We start from the raw sequence: 13,656 nt of genomic DNA, 5'->3' as shown, positions 1-13,656 counted from the left end.
AACACCATGCTTTTTTGGGGGGTGGCTCAAAACGTGAGAAAAGTTGTAAAAATGGAGGCTGTGACAAAGGTGAAAATTGTGTTGCGCAGCAGGTTTACCGCACAGTCACGGCGCCGCCGAAGACGCGGCCCCACATCCCGCGGCCCATGCGGGCTCTCTTGGCCTTTGTGCCATCTTGCATGTCGCGGAGCTCCTCGGTGCTGATTTCGTAGGGCAAAAGAGGCTTGCGCTTCGGAAGCGTCGATGCAGGCTGCTCAATGTGCACCTCCACTGGCGACTCGTACAAGCTACCGTTGGGAACGTACATGTACGGCTCGTCGGCGGGGTTGTCGAGAGGCGTGGTGGCACGCGATTGAGACCGGCTCGATGCCACTGAAGGAGCGTAGGAGCTGACGGAGCTGCCATAGCTGCTGCTGTAGCACAGACCGGGAGGGGTGATGGAAGATCCGCTGTACGTGCGGGCGTGGTCGGGCGATTCCAGGCGGGAACGGGAGCTCGCACGCGATGACGGGGGGCTGGGGTAGGTGTTGTACATCATCTCCTCGTGTCTGCGGCGCATCTCCTCCTCTTGCTTGCGGCGGCGTGCGATGCGGCGGGCATGCTTGGCCTCGATCTCGGCGCGGATAGGAGCCAGGAAGGGGTCAAGCTCGCGGTAGAGATCCTCCTCAGAGATCCTGAGCTCCCAGTCGAGGAGGAAGAGAAGCTGCTTCTCCATCAGATTGACTTCCGTTCTGCTGAAGCCAAAGTTGGAGAAATCATTGTTGACGTGGCTGTAGGTGGCCCAGTGCTTGTTCTTGGGTGAGCTGTCGTTGAGGTACTTGGCCGTCAGGATGAGGGCAGCAAGGAAGATGCGGTGTGTTGTGCATCGCAGACCGCGGGCCATGGGCTGGAGGCGGGACTTGAGTCTGGTGAGGTAGACCAGAGTAGACATCAGAGTAGGGACCTGGACGTTGGAGGAAACAACGAGTTGTGTAATGAAGGCCTCGAGGGTAGGCAAATCGGCGTCTTCGGTGCGAACGGCGCGGGGCTCGGGTGTCCTGGGTGGCGTCGGGGGAAGCTGCTGTTGACGTTGGGCCTCTGCGGAAGCGGGAGGCATCAGAGCACTGTCGCATGAGATGACATTGTAGGCGGCACCGGCCAAGTACGAGATCATGGACTTGCTGACGGGTTGGTAGACAAAGTGGTCGAGGGCGGCGGCGTTGAGCTCGGCCAAGCTGAGATGTGACCGTGACTCCATTGTGTATGTGTAATGTGGTTGAGGATGAGGTGGTTGGTAGTGAAGGATGTAGATGGAGATGATGATTCCAAGTGGAGTCGTAGTAACAGTCAAGGGCTCCTTGGTGTAGAAGGAGTGTTCCTTTTGTTGTTGGTTGGTGAAGAGTTCGTTGAAGAGTGACGAAATAAGAGGAGATTAGAGAGAATGGTAGAAGGGCAGGCTGGGCTGATATATTCAGACGAAAAGGAGGGTACGAGCGTGGTGTGCGGCGAAGTTCATATGCCTCGTCGCAATTGCTGGGGCCAGCCTCTGGGGATGAGCCTGGTAGAGAGGGATGCGGAACAGCCAGTCGTCAGTGGGTGACGTGCGGTCCACGAGGCTGAGTGGGCAGGTTGTCAGGGGGTCGCTAGTCAAGTGCTAGCGTAGTAGGGGGTTAGTTTTTTAGGGGAGTCTCAGCAGGACGCCGACGGAAGTGCCTGCTGGGGGGGCTTGGATGCTTGGGGTGGGCTGGAATGCTGTAGATCCCAGGGGTGCAGGGGTGTGAAGGCCAACAGGGGGGAGGGGCGTGCTTGGGTTTGGGTGGCAGGGGGTGGTTAGGGAGGCGTGGGCGATGCTCCGAATGGAAAAGAGGTGTGTCGATAAACCACCAGCAGAATTGGACAAGAAAGTTGTCCAAAAGAAGCGAGGTCGCAGGGGGGGTAAGCGGACTGGCCGGCAGGGGTCTGGATCTCTAGACTCTCGCGGGTTGCAGACTCGGTGCGAGCGGCTGCAAGTCGGTGGGTTTGCTTTTCGTGCTGCTGTATTTAACCTTCAAATCAGAGATGGGACTGTGGCGCTACCCTCTTGGAGAGTAAGTTCGCGTACGGTCTGAGTCTGCCCAGACGAAGGAGTGTAATATTGTTGCTACGAGGTTCTCGCAAGTGGCCTTGGCGGTGCAAAGATGCCGCGGTCGATAGGACACGGAAACAAGTAAATCTCGTCGGTATCAACGGAGAGATTGGTCTAGCTGCGGTGTTGTGGGTATTGTTGCAATGATTGTGAATGTGCTGGTATAGCGGAATAGAGGAACGATTTCGGCGATGTCGGCGAGTATCCGGCAGGTGGCGATTTGTGAATGTAGTAGAATGGTAGACGCCAACGACGTCGGCAAAGAAGGACGAAAGGGCGCTGGTCAAGTGGGTTTCCTGGATGCTGGAAACAGAGAAGTTGGAGTATGGCGGCTAATGCTTATTGCGATTGTCCAAGGCGACGACAATGGCAGTGAACAGACCAAAACCCAAACTTCTGGAAAATGCCCGGTGGCCTATGACGAATGGAGGAATAGGACAACTTTTCAAGGTTCTGCAAACGGACGCTGAGAGCCGAGTCAAGTTTGCCAAGCGCTTGGAAGAGTTGCGGGTGAGGAGGTGACGGCGTCAAGTAAATCGACCCGGGGGCGAGTCAGGGATTATTGCGGCCTGTGGTTTTTTTGGGTTTGAGTTTACGAGAAAGGGTCAAGACGGCGATGTGATTTCCTCGTCTCGTCGTGAAATGAGCTTGATGCGTCGACCACTGTCTAGGACAGATTGAGCCAACGGTCGGCGATTTGAGTTGGATCGGATTGATTAAGCAAGTGAAGATTGACGGCTGGGTCGTGCGTCGTGAATCCAAGGCTACTCGGCAGCGAGCGGGATGAGGGAGTGGGATGGAGTATCCGTGAGGTATCGGTATTAGTTTGCTCTACCTGAAGGCGGTAGAAGCGGCAGGGCGGCGGTGATCCGTTTGAGGATCGAAATTATTCGCAACGACGAGGACGGTCGAATCAGAGCTTCCGAGCCAGCGGACGGTGCCAGACGAATGTCGATGGTTGATTAATTGTTCTCGGGGCCGCGGGGCGGTTGCGATGCAGTCGGATGCGCAGCAGAGCAGAGCAGCTGGTCAGCAGCAACAGTGTGCTTTGTTCGGCCGGGATCCGAAGTCCGAAAACGTGAGAGCGGCGGTCGAAGACGGGAAAATGATTGACACTCCTTTCAACTCGGAGCGAGAGACCAGACTCGAAGGTTTGTCCGGCGCAAAGTGTCGCTGACAGATGAATTAAGTCGATATTGACGTTACAGGGCAACAAGGTACCGACGTCAAGGTGTTTAGGAATCGGGATGGTCCTGGAAATGGAGTCTCTCGATGCAACAAGCAATGTGTCCAGAGAACTGTTCTACTGGACCAGAGTGCTGGGAAGATGGAAATGACGACAGGGCAGTTGTCAAGCAGTGTCCCCTAACGTATAACGTATCCTGTAGAGAAGGTTCGGTAACGTCCAAGGTTGGCCACAACGTGAACCGTGTGTAAGGTCAAAGTTGTATAGTGAGCGAGGCTTTGGCAATGCACTTTTCCGAAGTTGAATCCGCTTTCCACTTCTCAGGGCGATGCGGTGGAGAGTATGGGGTACGTGGACCGACGGATCAAAATTGCGCGGAGAAGGAGGTAGCGGGTACTTGATGCCGTTCTCAAAGTTCTCGACCGTGCAAAGTATCGGGAGTGTGTCCGGTGGCAGTTGGGCGCGAGGCGGTGCAGGTTGTCTTTCTGCGAATGGAAAGCCGCAAGCAGGGGACGTCCAAGTTGGGCAGTTGGGGTCGACTGGATTGGGTGGATGAGATTGATTGGGAACCACACACGCTATGATGCAGTATGCAGCAGGTGCTTGTCCAAGGGTTCGAGGCTTTCGGGCAGAATCGAAGGCGGAATTGAACACGAGGGTTAACGTGTCGATGGTGAAGAGAGTGTGGGTGATTGATGGATTGCTTGATGGCTGGTGGTTGGGTTGATGGCTGAAAGAATGCAGGCTGGTGTCTGCCTTTTAATTCAGACTCGTGTGGGCGAAATATCCGACGACGACGACGACGACGACGACGACAGGGACGAGACGGAAAATGACGATCCAAGCAAGATTCAATAGATCCAATAAGGAGTATTCGGTTCCAGTTCCAGTTCCAAATCTCTTGGTGATGGAGACGGCGGATGGCGGCCGTGACCAAAGGGATCAAAATTGGTATTATCTGGAGGAAAGCCTTGGCAAGTCGGCAGACGGAAAGGCGCTGGCGGCGAAGTGATGGGATGGGATGAGAGCGCGCGAGCGGGCAGGAGCGACGCTTGGTCTGTGTGTGAGAGTGCGTACGAAGTACTCCGTGGTGGTGCACAGTTGGAAGGCGCTACTGGCAGCTGTGGGGCGACAGAACCACTGGAATGGGAAAGTCGTTGGAGGGGCTCGAGGGGGAAGGAGCGACGAGCAACTTGGGGATGTACCTCTCGGAGACGCGATGACCAGCAACGGAGGGGTTCAATATTTGAGAGTAAACAAGAAGTTCGAGGAAAGTAAACAGAATGGTAAACAAGAAGCCCGGCAACTAGAGGAAAAAACAAGTATTGGAGAGATCCGATTCGTATTAACCAGGCCGGCTGTTGTTGAAGATGAAATCGGGGGGAAGAGACGCGTTCTGCGTTGGTAGATCGGTAGCTTCCGGAGTACCTCCGAGTCGGTGCTGTCTCTGCTCCGTCTCCCTGCCTTCGCTGGTTGATGGATGGTGGTGAAGCCCGGCGGTGGTGCTATTGGATGCGGAGAGGACTAATGACAAACTGTCGTATTCAATACAACAGCCCTCGAATGCCGGCGATGATGCAGGTTGATTTGGAAATAAAGAAAAAGGAGAATCACGTCCGAGCAGATCAAGACTCAAGATTCAAGACTCAAGAGGGAGGAGGACACAGGGATGAAATATAGTGCTGCTAGAGGCGCCGAGATGAGGGATGAGATCGATATATTTACTTTTGCAAGCCCAAATCCCAAGACCCAAGACCCAAAAGTAAGATTGAGACCACTCATCAAGACCATGACCAAGACCACGGCCCAAATCAAGGTACAAAGTATCCGTACACGCGCAACGCTGGGCCGGGTTACGGACGGGAGCACGATGCAGGATTGGATCCGCCGGCCCTTGACGGCGGCGACGAACAAGAACAAGAACGACAACAACCGAGCCGCGAACCATTGTGTAATAGGCCGACCTTCATTTGGGAGTGTCTCACGAAGCCCGTTGACTGGCCAGAACAGCTCGGTTCAAAACTTCAGGGCCCCTCCCACCTCGCAACCCAGTACCGCTGCACACCAGAAGCGATCCCATTTCAGCCAGTGGTTGTAGAAACACCAAGACACGATCCCACAAGCAAGGGCCCATGTCTCCCAAAACAAGCAGCAGCAGCGTTTCTTGTCCACCCAGAGCCCCAGGCGACAGACTGCAGCAAAACATGCGCACGTACGAAGGCCAGCGGCGACTCGCCAGTAAGATTAAGGTATCTGGAGGAAGGCACTCCGTACGGATGGTTAGGTACCTTGGTGCTTGCTCATTCCTGTTCACTTGAGAGGTACACTTCCAGGTACCTTGTTATCGAGGAAAGTGCACCTCGTACGCGGGAGAAGAAGGAAAGGGAGGCACAGAAGCAGACCCACCCCCAGCCATTCGCTGCTTCTCCATCTGTCAGTCAAGTGAGCTGGCGCCTGCACCTTACGTTGCTTGGACATCCTCATTGGCTGCTATGAGGCGGAAGGAGCAAGTACGATACGGATACGTATCCATGCCTTCATCTGGAGTCGCCCTCCCTTGCCTCTTGCCTCTTGTTGCAGCCCTTGCCTGACGCCTGACGCTGGTGGTGGGAGCCAGAGATGAAATGTGACTGGATCAAATGAACGAATCCTCAGCCGCCAGCTCACCACCAAAAAAGAATCAACCACGAATACGCATACGGGAGTAGTGGCATACCTACTACCTTGCAGCAAAGCACAGCAGAACAGACTCAGGCACGCGAGCCAAGGTACCTCCAACGCACGTCAGCTTGCTTTCCGCTGTCACTAATATGGACTGCTGCAGCTAGGTCTACGCATACTGTCGTATACCTACCCCAAAAGACCTGAAAACGACACAATCGATGCGCGCGGTTCATTGGTGGTCGCGTCCTACCTCGAGTACGCCGATGAAACAAGCGATGGGCAGCTTTCTCCAGCCCTCTCTACCAATCGATTCACGAACATGGCCAAGAAACAAGACCCTCCGGAGAACTCGAACTCGCTTCCGTCTGGAGGACTAACGACCCTTCAACTCGCCCACCTCGAACTACTGGGCGTCTATGTGTAATCTCCGCAATTCTTTATTTTCGGCTCCCTCTCTGAAACAGCGTATCGACCGGCCTTGCCTCGCCTTACCTGAACGAGACATGATGTCGACCACGTCTATCGAGTGTTAGCATGCCGCGCCGCGCACTTCCCGACCGATGAGAACCGGCCCGCGTCGTGACCGATCTTTCTTGACCTGGCGCCGATTCGCCGCCGCCGCCGCCCTGCTTCTCGCCCTCTGCTTAGAACTTTAGGCTCTGGAAACAAGTTGACCTTACGCCTCCGTGACTCATCTCCTGTGCCCTACCGCTCTGCTGTGTCACGGTTTACCGCTGTTGGTCTGTTGGCCAGGCTTGGCTATGCTGCTCTGATTTGGAGACGCCCCTGCTACTCGCCTGCAATAATGATCGCCTTTGCCAACCTTATCACTGCACCAGAAGGGATCAACACACGTACGCCCTTCTTGAACCTTGAATCTCTTGCTGTACTCCGTACACTCAATGGTTTACCCGTGGGTGGAAAGTATCATCAAACAAAGCCACAGCCAGCTACTGTTCTGCAACCAGTGCTGCTTTGGTGTGCATTACGGCCTACATGATGCCGCCCATCTTCAAGAAAGTCCACATGGACAACGATGAACGCCTCCAGCTTTGGCATCCACAGAGTTGCTCCAAAGGCCAACGCCCGCGCTGGCAAAAGCCTGAACAGTCTGAACAAAGTGAGACCACGCCCGCAGGTTGCGGCACACCATAGCCAATCCCGCCTGGGCGATTCCTTGGTTTCGAAATCATCACCAATGTTGTTTCCCATTTCGCATCAACAGCTCAACAGCAAAAGAAGGCCGCAACGGGTCAAGCGTCTGGTGCTGCTCATGAAACGACACACATACACAGCGCCCTCTTTTTCGGCCTCTGAGACATTTCCGAATGGTTTTGCGTCCTGCCACCAGCTTAACCGTCAGCTAGCGGAACATGAGGGCTGTCAGCCAACCACGGTCAATCGTTTTACACTCTAGCGGCCTGTTGGCATACTCAGCAGTGGCTCCCTGTTAACTTCAAAGACTTAGGCTACCCCCAGCCCAGTCCAGCCAGGAAATGTCTTCCAACCCCACGAATCTGAGAACCTCACGTTTCTAGCTGGGGGGTTTGCTCCTTTGTCGGGCCTTCGGGGTATCAGCAACACACTGGATTTCCTGGCGCACCTTGGCTTGCCTGAAAGGGAAGAAGGAGCCGTTAATCGTGTGGCTTCACCTACTCGCCTCCCACTGAAATCCCAAACAGACTTTTCGAGTACACGGAGTTCCTCCACAAGGCGGGAATCTCATCCAATCCTCGATCAAGCACAAAGCCCTCGCCGCAATCCTAGCCCCGAGCTCAACAGTCAGTTAAACGTCCAGGCCAATCAACCCTTGCCGTCTATCAATCACAGCCAAACGTCGAGATATGGGCCTCATGCCTTTCCCATAACCGGTTACCCTGCCCTACGCTGGAGATGATCTCCGGCAACACGCAGGACACGGACTCTGTCTCAATGCCGCCAACAGCCTACAGGCGCAATCCTACCACCCGCCAAAAAGTCAAAAGTTTCGGGTTCGCATGACTGATCGCTCCCTTCCCGCAATTGACAAGAGGGTGTAGCCATGTTGTGGCTCAGAACGAGCTCGTGTTCGACTTCACTGGAGGGAAATGCCCCCTGCTGGCGATATACCCACGCACTAATCGCTACTCCCGTCCCCTGAAGTAGATCGTTCCCCACGTTACGGTTTCATGTGTATGCCTTTTCATTCCCAATCGAATGCACTCCCCTCCGGCTTTACGTGTCCAAGTCGCGTTTGGGATCACTGCAACGGATCCCCTATCTTCTCCATTTGATTCTGGCTTCCTCGGGTCAGTGGGCCGACGCCGAGACGCAGGGTGAGAGTCGAGAATGCGGAGGGTGAGAAGCTGACAGCCTAGCGCAAGCAAGCACTCACATTCACACATTATCGTCCAAAGGCCCCCAACAAAGTGTGGTCCTGCTGGCTCCATCGTGAGCCAACGACTTGCATGCAGAGTCTCGTGCGAATAAGCCCGGGCCCCTCGTTGCAGAGACAAGGACAGAGACCGGATGGCAGCTGACAAGCGGCCACAAGCACCGTCGACAACCACATGCTCGAGCCCTACGGTCGGCGTCGATAGCTTCGCGCCAAGCGTCTGTTCGAAATGGCCTCCTGCGACGGTGGCTTCGCCATGACCCGCTGGCCACCGAACGACTTGCCAAATGTGTCAGGCGTCTTGTTCGGGCCCAATTTACATTGCTTTCCCCCTCATCGTAGCCCATATCAAGACACCCAGCCGCTTACTAGTACTCGATCCCTACGTTACCTATTGCGGCGTTATCTGCTTAACTGACGGGTACTATGATGCCCCTCTTATCTCGGGCAGGAGGGTGCTAACGACAGCCACCATGCATCAAGGCGCTGAGTGCTTGAAAGATGGTATGCTTGAAATCCTGCAACAGCCTAACCTCTATTGCAGCCCACCTGGAGTTTCCCCTGAAAGGCGCGACAGATCTGCACCCTCTTTTGCTTGTAACGCAGCGGGGCGGACATACCACAGCTTTCGAGTCTAGCCCTGGGGAAGTGGTTGCGCAAGCGTGCGAGTACCTCATCGGCTGTCCAACTAAACCCCATTTTCAGGGGGTCGGTCGATGGCAGAGGAATCGATTCGACTGTATCTGGCACCGGAAGGTTGATGCAGTAATGCAACCAGGTACCCTGCTTACAAGCATCACAAGCAACGCAGAGGGAAGTTGGAAGAGGGGGAGCAGAATCAACCCATCTTCACCGCCCGGATATGCTCCTTCGCTGTGGCATCACCAATTCATTCGGTCGAGTTGGTCCACGTCGCATGCTGAGCCAACGCAGAGACTCAACCTCGTCCAGCCATTGCAGAAATGCAGTGTCCGCCGGCCGTCCGTCCGTCTAGACCGTCTCGGCACCCGACCGAATTCCTCACCGCCTCCCTTCTCCCTCCTCCCAACGCCCCCGGAGCTCCATCTCCCACCTCCTCAAACCCGGGGCCCACATGCACCGGAAGGCCTTGCCGCTTCGGTCCTGGTGTGTCGGAGACCACTCCGGTACAATGCCACGCGAGAGCCGTGATTGGCGGGGTGGCCTTGGAACGGAACACCAGCACTGTAGTACGAGTTCGCCAATCGCGCCTCAAGGCCCAGGCCACACAAGGTGGCTATGTCCCGAGACAGATTGTGGCTGAAGTTCCGAACTTGCCCACGACCAGCTGCTCGGGAGGCCTGCCTATTGACGAAAATCGATTATTTTCCAGCCTGTTGGGCCGAATGCGACAACGTCTTCGGCCACAGCGTCGTGATCCGGTGCGGCTCAGACAAAGTGCATCAAAAAAGACACCTGTTCGCCTGACACAACAAACATCGGCAGTCTCCGCCACACGGAGATGTTCGTGATGCGAATTCATGCGCCCACTGAAGCGATGAACCACTTATGGTGTCTTGTCCCCTGCACCGTTCGGCTTGTGCCAGCTGATGGGAGGCATGCCCATGCGTGGGAACGGAGTATGGACTTGGGACCGTGGCATGGGGTGATGGAAGCCAGGCATTCGCTGAATCTGTACCCCGCATAGGGCGGTCTCTCTCCCATTTTGAGCCACAGTTGCGGCATGCCTTTCAACGCATCAACGTTCACGCCCCCCCTTGGGACCCTTTCCCCTGTCACGCTGGGATGATCGCGCGTTCCCATTCGTTCAGCAGGGGATTCCAAGGTGTGGTGCGTGCGCTGCTCTCAATCTGTCATCCCATCCATCGCTGATCGCCGGCCTCGGCTCTTTAGTCAGTTGATCGACGACTCTTCCGATCACCCTCTTCAGGGATTTAGCTGCCCTGCCGTGCCTGCGTCGGGCCCCCTTGCTCCTGTTGGCTACAGGCCTGGCCTGCTGCGCTCTCTTCCTCGCCAGGTCGCCCCTCGCTACTCGCAGTCGCAGTCGCAGCGCCAGAGGACGCGACAGCGACGGCGAACATACTACGGTACCAGCCACACTTGGGGCCTCCCCTCCCCGCGGCGATTATTCATTCTCCCCTCCCGTCCCACCCGAGCCGCCACTTCCCGGATCCGAACATGGCTCTGGTGGTTAGTCATTCGTGTCCTTCTTTGGTGGCTTGGAAGGCCATGTTGACCCGGCCAGCGTCACACTGCAAATTGTCTCCGCCGCAGAAAAAGGAAGAAGAATAATCGGGACTTTGACAACGCTATGGCGGTGCAGGCAAGCCAATGTCACTCTTATCCAAGAACCCATGCCCATAGCATTGGAAGGGAAAACGCAGGCACGATGCCCGCCAAGCCACCCTTCGTACGAAATGTCACTCCGCCGAGACTCAACAGAACGAACACTGCAAGCTTTCTTCGAGGACTCTGTAAGGAGCTTCTCCTGTGTAATCCAGTGGTCATCTACCAGCGGCGTCCGCTTACCGGGGCGTGGCGCCGTCCGGTCGCCCCAATCCTTTGATGTCTCGGTCGCGGCGTGGAAGCGGGAAATTTCTGCCGCACCACGATGAACAATACGTAAAACCTACGTCGACTCGAAAACGCCAACCATGCGGTGTCTTGCGCGACGCCTCGTCGGCACGTCGCCGAGTGACCTTTCCTCATGTGGACGGCAATTCAAGCTCAACGCCGGCCCACGCAAGGAACGCCAGGAAGAAGAACAAGAAAGCCAACATTGTACCACCAAAACTGAGGCTTGTCTTTTCTTGCTCTCCTGTGAGAATGATGCTGTTCACTGGCACCACAGCGGCTCTCCCTCTACATTGACACCCCCATAACCATCGGACTACGCTTCCTGCTGTCGGACGCATAGGTCTGAAAGGATTGCTGTTCGAGGTTTGAACAGATGCAATTCATGGCTTTGGTGCCGGGCGCCAAAAGACTGCAGGCGGCTTATCCTCTTCTTAGCTCAATTCCTTAATTTTCAAACGCCAGCTGTAAAAGACGCCCGCTCGTGGGAGCCAATGACGGCAGCCAAACCAAGATGGTCTCTACACGACAAGCAAAAGAGTAAGACAGGCGACGAACCGCTTGCCGTCGCCTCGAATCAGCCTCCAACCGCCGCGTTTCAGGAAGCGCGTCCTCGTCCTCTGCGCCTCAATTCTCGTTCCATCGCTGAGCTGCAGGACCTTGACTAGCGCCCGCGCATCAGTCATCCGAACATGGCTCTTCGTTCCTCCCATGTCTCCCGGGAGGCTCTCGCCCTCCCCCTCCCCCACAAGCGCCCGTCGACGTCTCATTGGCCTGCCCGGACGGCATGCCTCGAATAGACGCCGCACAGACTTTGGCTGATGGAAATAGCCACGGCAGTCTGCGTAGCCGCTGCCATCCTCATGCATCCACTCGCAAGGCCATAGGCCCCGCAGCCGCAGTCACCCTACCAGGTACCTTACCGACCCCAGAATCCTACTGCAAGGTTATCCGCTAGCTGAGGTAAGGTAACAGTCAAGGACGACAACAACAACAATTCCCCGAAAGCAGCACACCTTGTTCAACTCTATTACATACCCGCTTTAGGAACTCGAGTTTTGCCCACTAACGCCTCGCAGAGTCCTCTTCGTCATTCACTTCCTGGACCCGACAGACTGGATGAAGGCGTTCACAGCTGTTTGCGCGGACCGAGACAAGATCTAGCCCTGGTGTTCACCGTCGGGGTGATGGCCTTCAGCAGAAACAGCACACATCATCTTCGTCGGGGTCCACTATGCTAGACATCCCCGCTGGTCAACAAAAGAGCTTTCTATCCCATTTCTTATCCACCAACGAACTTCGACCCGCATCCGGCGAGACATGTTCAGCCAGCGCACATGGCAGCCTCCTGCTTCATCGACAACCAGAAACCTAACGGGCACAGCCTCCACAAAGTGCCTCGATCCTCCCCATCGCAGGATGCCAGAGACACACTTCCCGCCGGTTTCCATCAGCTCTCTGTCCGCCAAAGGTGTAGTGCCTCCAGTCTTGCTGCCACAAGCTTCAGGTCCCCGAGACACGCACCACGTCCTTGGGACCGATATCTGTCTGTTTGCGTTTTGCTTCTCGTTCGAGTTTGCACGCCCTCCATGTGGGAAATCGAGTAGCCTCAAGCCCCGCGGCACCCTGGACTCGCCCCGCGCGCACCGCGTACTCTTCTCTCGTTCCCAGGTCCCCGGTCGAAAGCCTCCCGTTTGCGGCATCGCCGGTGACGTGCGGAAAACTTCTTCGTCGCCTTCTAGCGTCTTTCTACTGGCCGCACCGTCACTTTTCTCAGGCACACGTACGCTCGCAGCCTTTACTTTTCCCCTCAAGTCCGGTGCGGGAAACAAATTGAAGGCCCCAGGGCCAGAAACGGCCCCATCCACACAAACGCTCCACGCGATTTCGTAAAGGTACGCCCAAGAGTCTGCTACACGACTTCCGATTAGTGCTCAAAATGCATTGATACGTCGACTCTGTTCATCTATTGCCCTTTTGAACGCAAGTCTTGGCTGCCCGGGCAAGCAGAACACCAGGCACAGAAACCAGAGCAGACGCCCGTCGGGAAGCCTCTCACTTCGTCGTGGTGATCTTTTTCGTGGAACCACAAGCTCATCGGGGGGACGAGTAGCAGAGTGTCTCTCATCTTGTCCCCTCTAGGTATGGTCACTGGAGCTTCGAAAAACTCTCTTCCGCTAGACTTTTCACGAAATCGTTTACGGAGGTCTCACCCATCGGGGCTGTGCTGGAACACTTTCCAGATTCCCGGGTTTTTGCCTCCCTCCAAAGCCTATCCTCAATGATCCCCCGTTTAAACCTGTTTCTTGGGATCATCATAGTTTCGCACGTAAGAAACAGTCGCCGGGCCTGTCTTACCACTTTGAATAAGATTTCCGGGTACGAAATCCGGGGATTGGGTATGAGTTTAAGCAGCAAGCAGCAGCTGAACCGCAAGCCCGGGAATCGAGATAAAGCTGGGAACGTTGGTTCCGCTTCGTTCTGGTCGTCGGTGGGTAGTGTTTGGCCAGGTCTGGTTTGGTCTGAGGTTGGCGATGTTTCGTCGTTGCCCCTCGTCGTAGAATGACGTGTGACGGTGTGTGATGTGGCACACTCACTCACTCGCGTACTGACTGCAGTCTCCTTCTATCGTTTAGGTACTCCTCTTCGGCGTCGTCACCAGAGCTTACGTAGAGGAAGAGACACTGACTACCGCAGTCCTTTCTCCTTGCGGATTTGACGTATTAACTCCGGACCCTCTACCATGGTTTGTCCCCCTTCGAGACTTCTTCTACT

At 55.6% G+C, this 13,656-nt stretch overlaps 6 protein-coding genes across 6 annotated transcripts; 2 read left to right on the top strand and 4 right to left on the bottom strand.

The window, feature by feature from the left end:
• Positions 1-94: 94 nt before the first annotated feature.
• CTAM01_08526 (cyclin) lies at positions 95-1,237 on the bottom strand (the record flags this gene model as incomplete). The annotated part of the gene is made up of 1 exon (XM_060524546.1): positions 95-1,237. One exon carries the CDS (start codon positions 1,235-1,237, stop codon positions 95-97), a length of 1,143 nt encoding a protein of 380 aa, XP_060380765.1.
• A 3,842-nt stretch (positions 1,238-5,079) lies between these two features.
• Positions 5,080-5,388, top strand: CTAM01_08525 (uncharacterized protein; the record flags this gene model as incomplete). The annotated part of the gene is made up of 1 exon (XM_060524545.1): positions 5,080-5,388. One exon carries the CDS (start codon positions 5,080-5,082, stop codon positions 5,386-5,388), a length of 309 nt encoding a protein of 102 aa, XP_060380764.1.
• Positions 5,389-8,077: 2,689 nt separating this feature from the next.
• Positions 8,078-8,383, bottom strand: CTAM01_08524 (uncharacterized protein; the record flags this gene model as incomplete). Its single annotated transcript, XM_060524544.1, has 1 exon — positions 8,078-8,383. The coding sequence occupies one exon, from the start codon at positions 8,381-8,383 to the stop codon at positions 8,078-8,080; it is 306 nt and encodes a 101-aa protein (XP_060380763.1).
• A 907-nt stretch (positions 8,384-9,290) lies between these two features.
• On the top strand, positions 9,291-10,179 carry CTAM01_08523 (uncharacterized protein; the record flags this gene model as incomplete). Its single annotated transcript, XM_060524543.1, has 2 exons — positions 9,291-9,579; positions 9,995-10,179. 2 exons carry the CDS (start codon positions 9,291-9,293, stop codon positions 10,177-10,179), a joined length of 474 nt encoding a protein of 157 aa, XP_060380762.1.
• A 319-nt stretch (positions 10,180-10,498) lies between these two features.
• Positions 10,499-10,915, bottom strand: CTAM01_08522 (uncharacterized protein; the record flags this gene model as incomplete). Its single annotated transcript, XM_060524542.1, has 1 exon — positions 10,499-10,915. A coding segment is annotated over one exon (417 nt), but the record flags the coding sequence as incomplete, so codon positions are not given.
• Positions 10,916-11,402: 487 nt separating this feature from the next.
• On the bottom strand, positions 11,403-11,651 carry CTAM01_08521 (uncharacterized protein; the record flags this gene model as incomplete). Its single annotated transcript, XM_060524541.1, has 1 exon — positions 11,403-11,651. One exon carries the CDS (start codon positions 11,649-11,651, stop codon positions 11,403-11,405), a length of 249 nt encoding a protein of 82 aa, XP_060380760.1.
• Positions 11,652-13,656: the final 2,005 nt, after the last annotated feature.

Source organism: Colletotrichum tamarilloi (genome assembly GCF_030869305.1).
Source record: "Colletotrichum tamarilloi strain Tom-12 chromosome Unknown Scaffold_30.1, whole genome shotgun sequence".
Taxonomy (NCBI): Eukaryota; Fungi; Ascomycota; class Sordariomycetes; order Glomerellales; family Glomerellaceae; genus Colletotrichum; species Colletotrichum tamarilloi.
The sequence above is the reverse complement of the archived record's forward strand: the minus strand, read 5'-3'. Positions and strand labels throughout refer to the sequence as shown.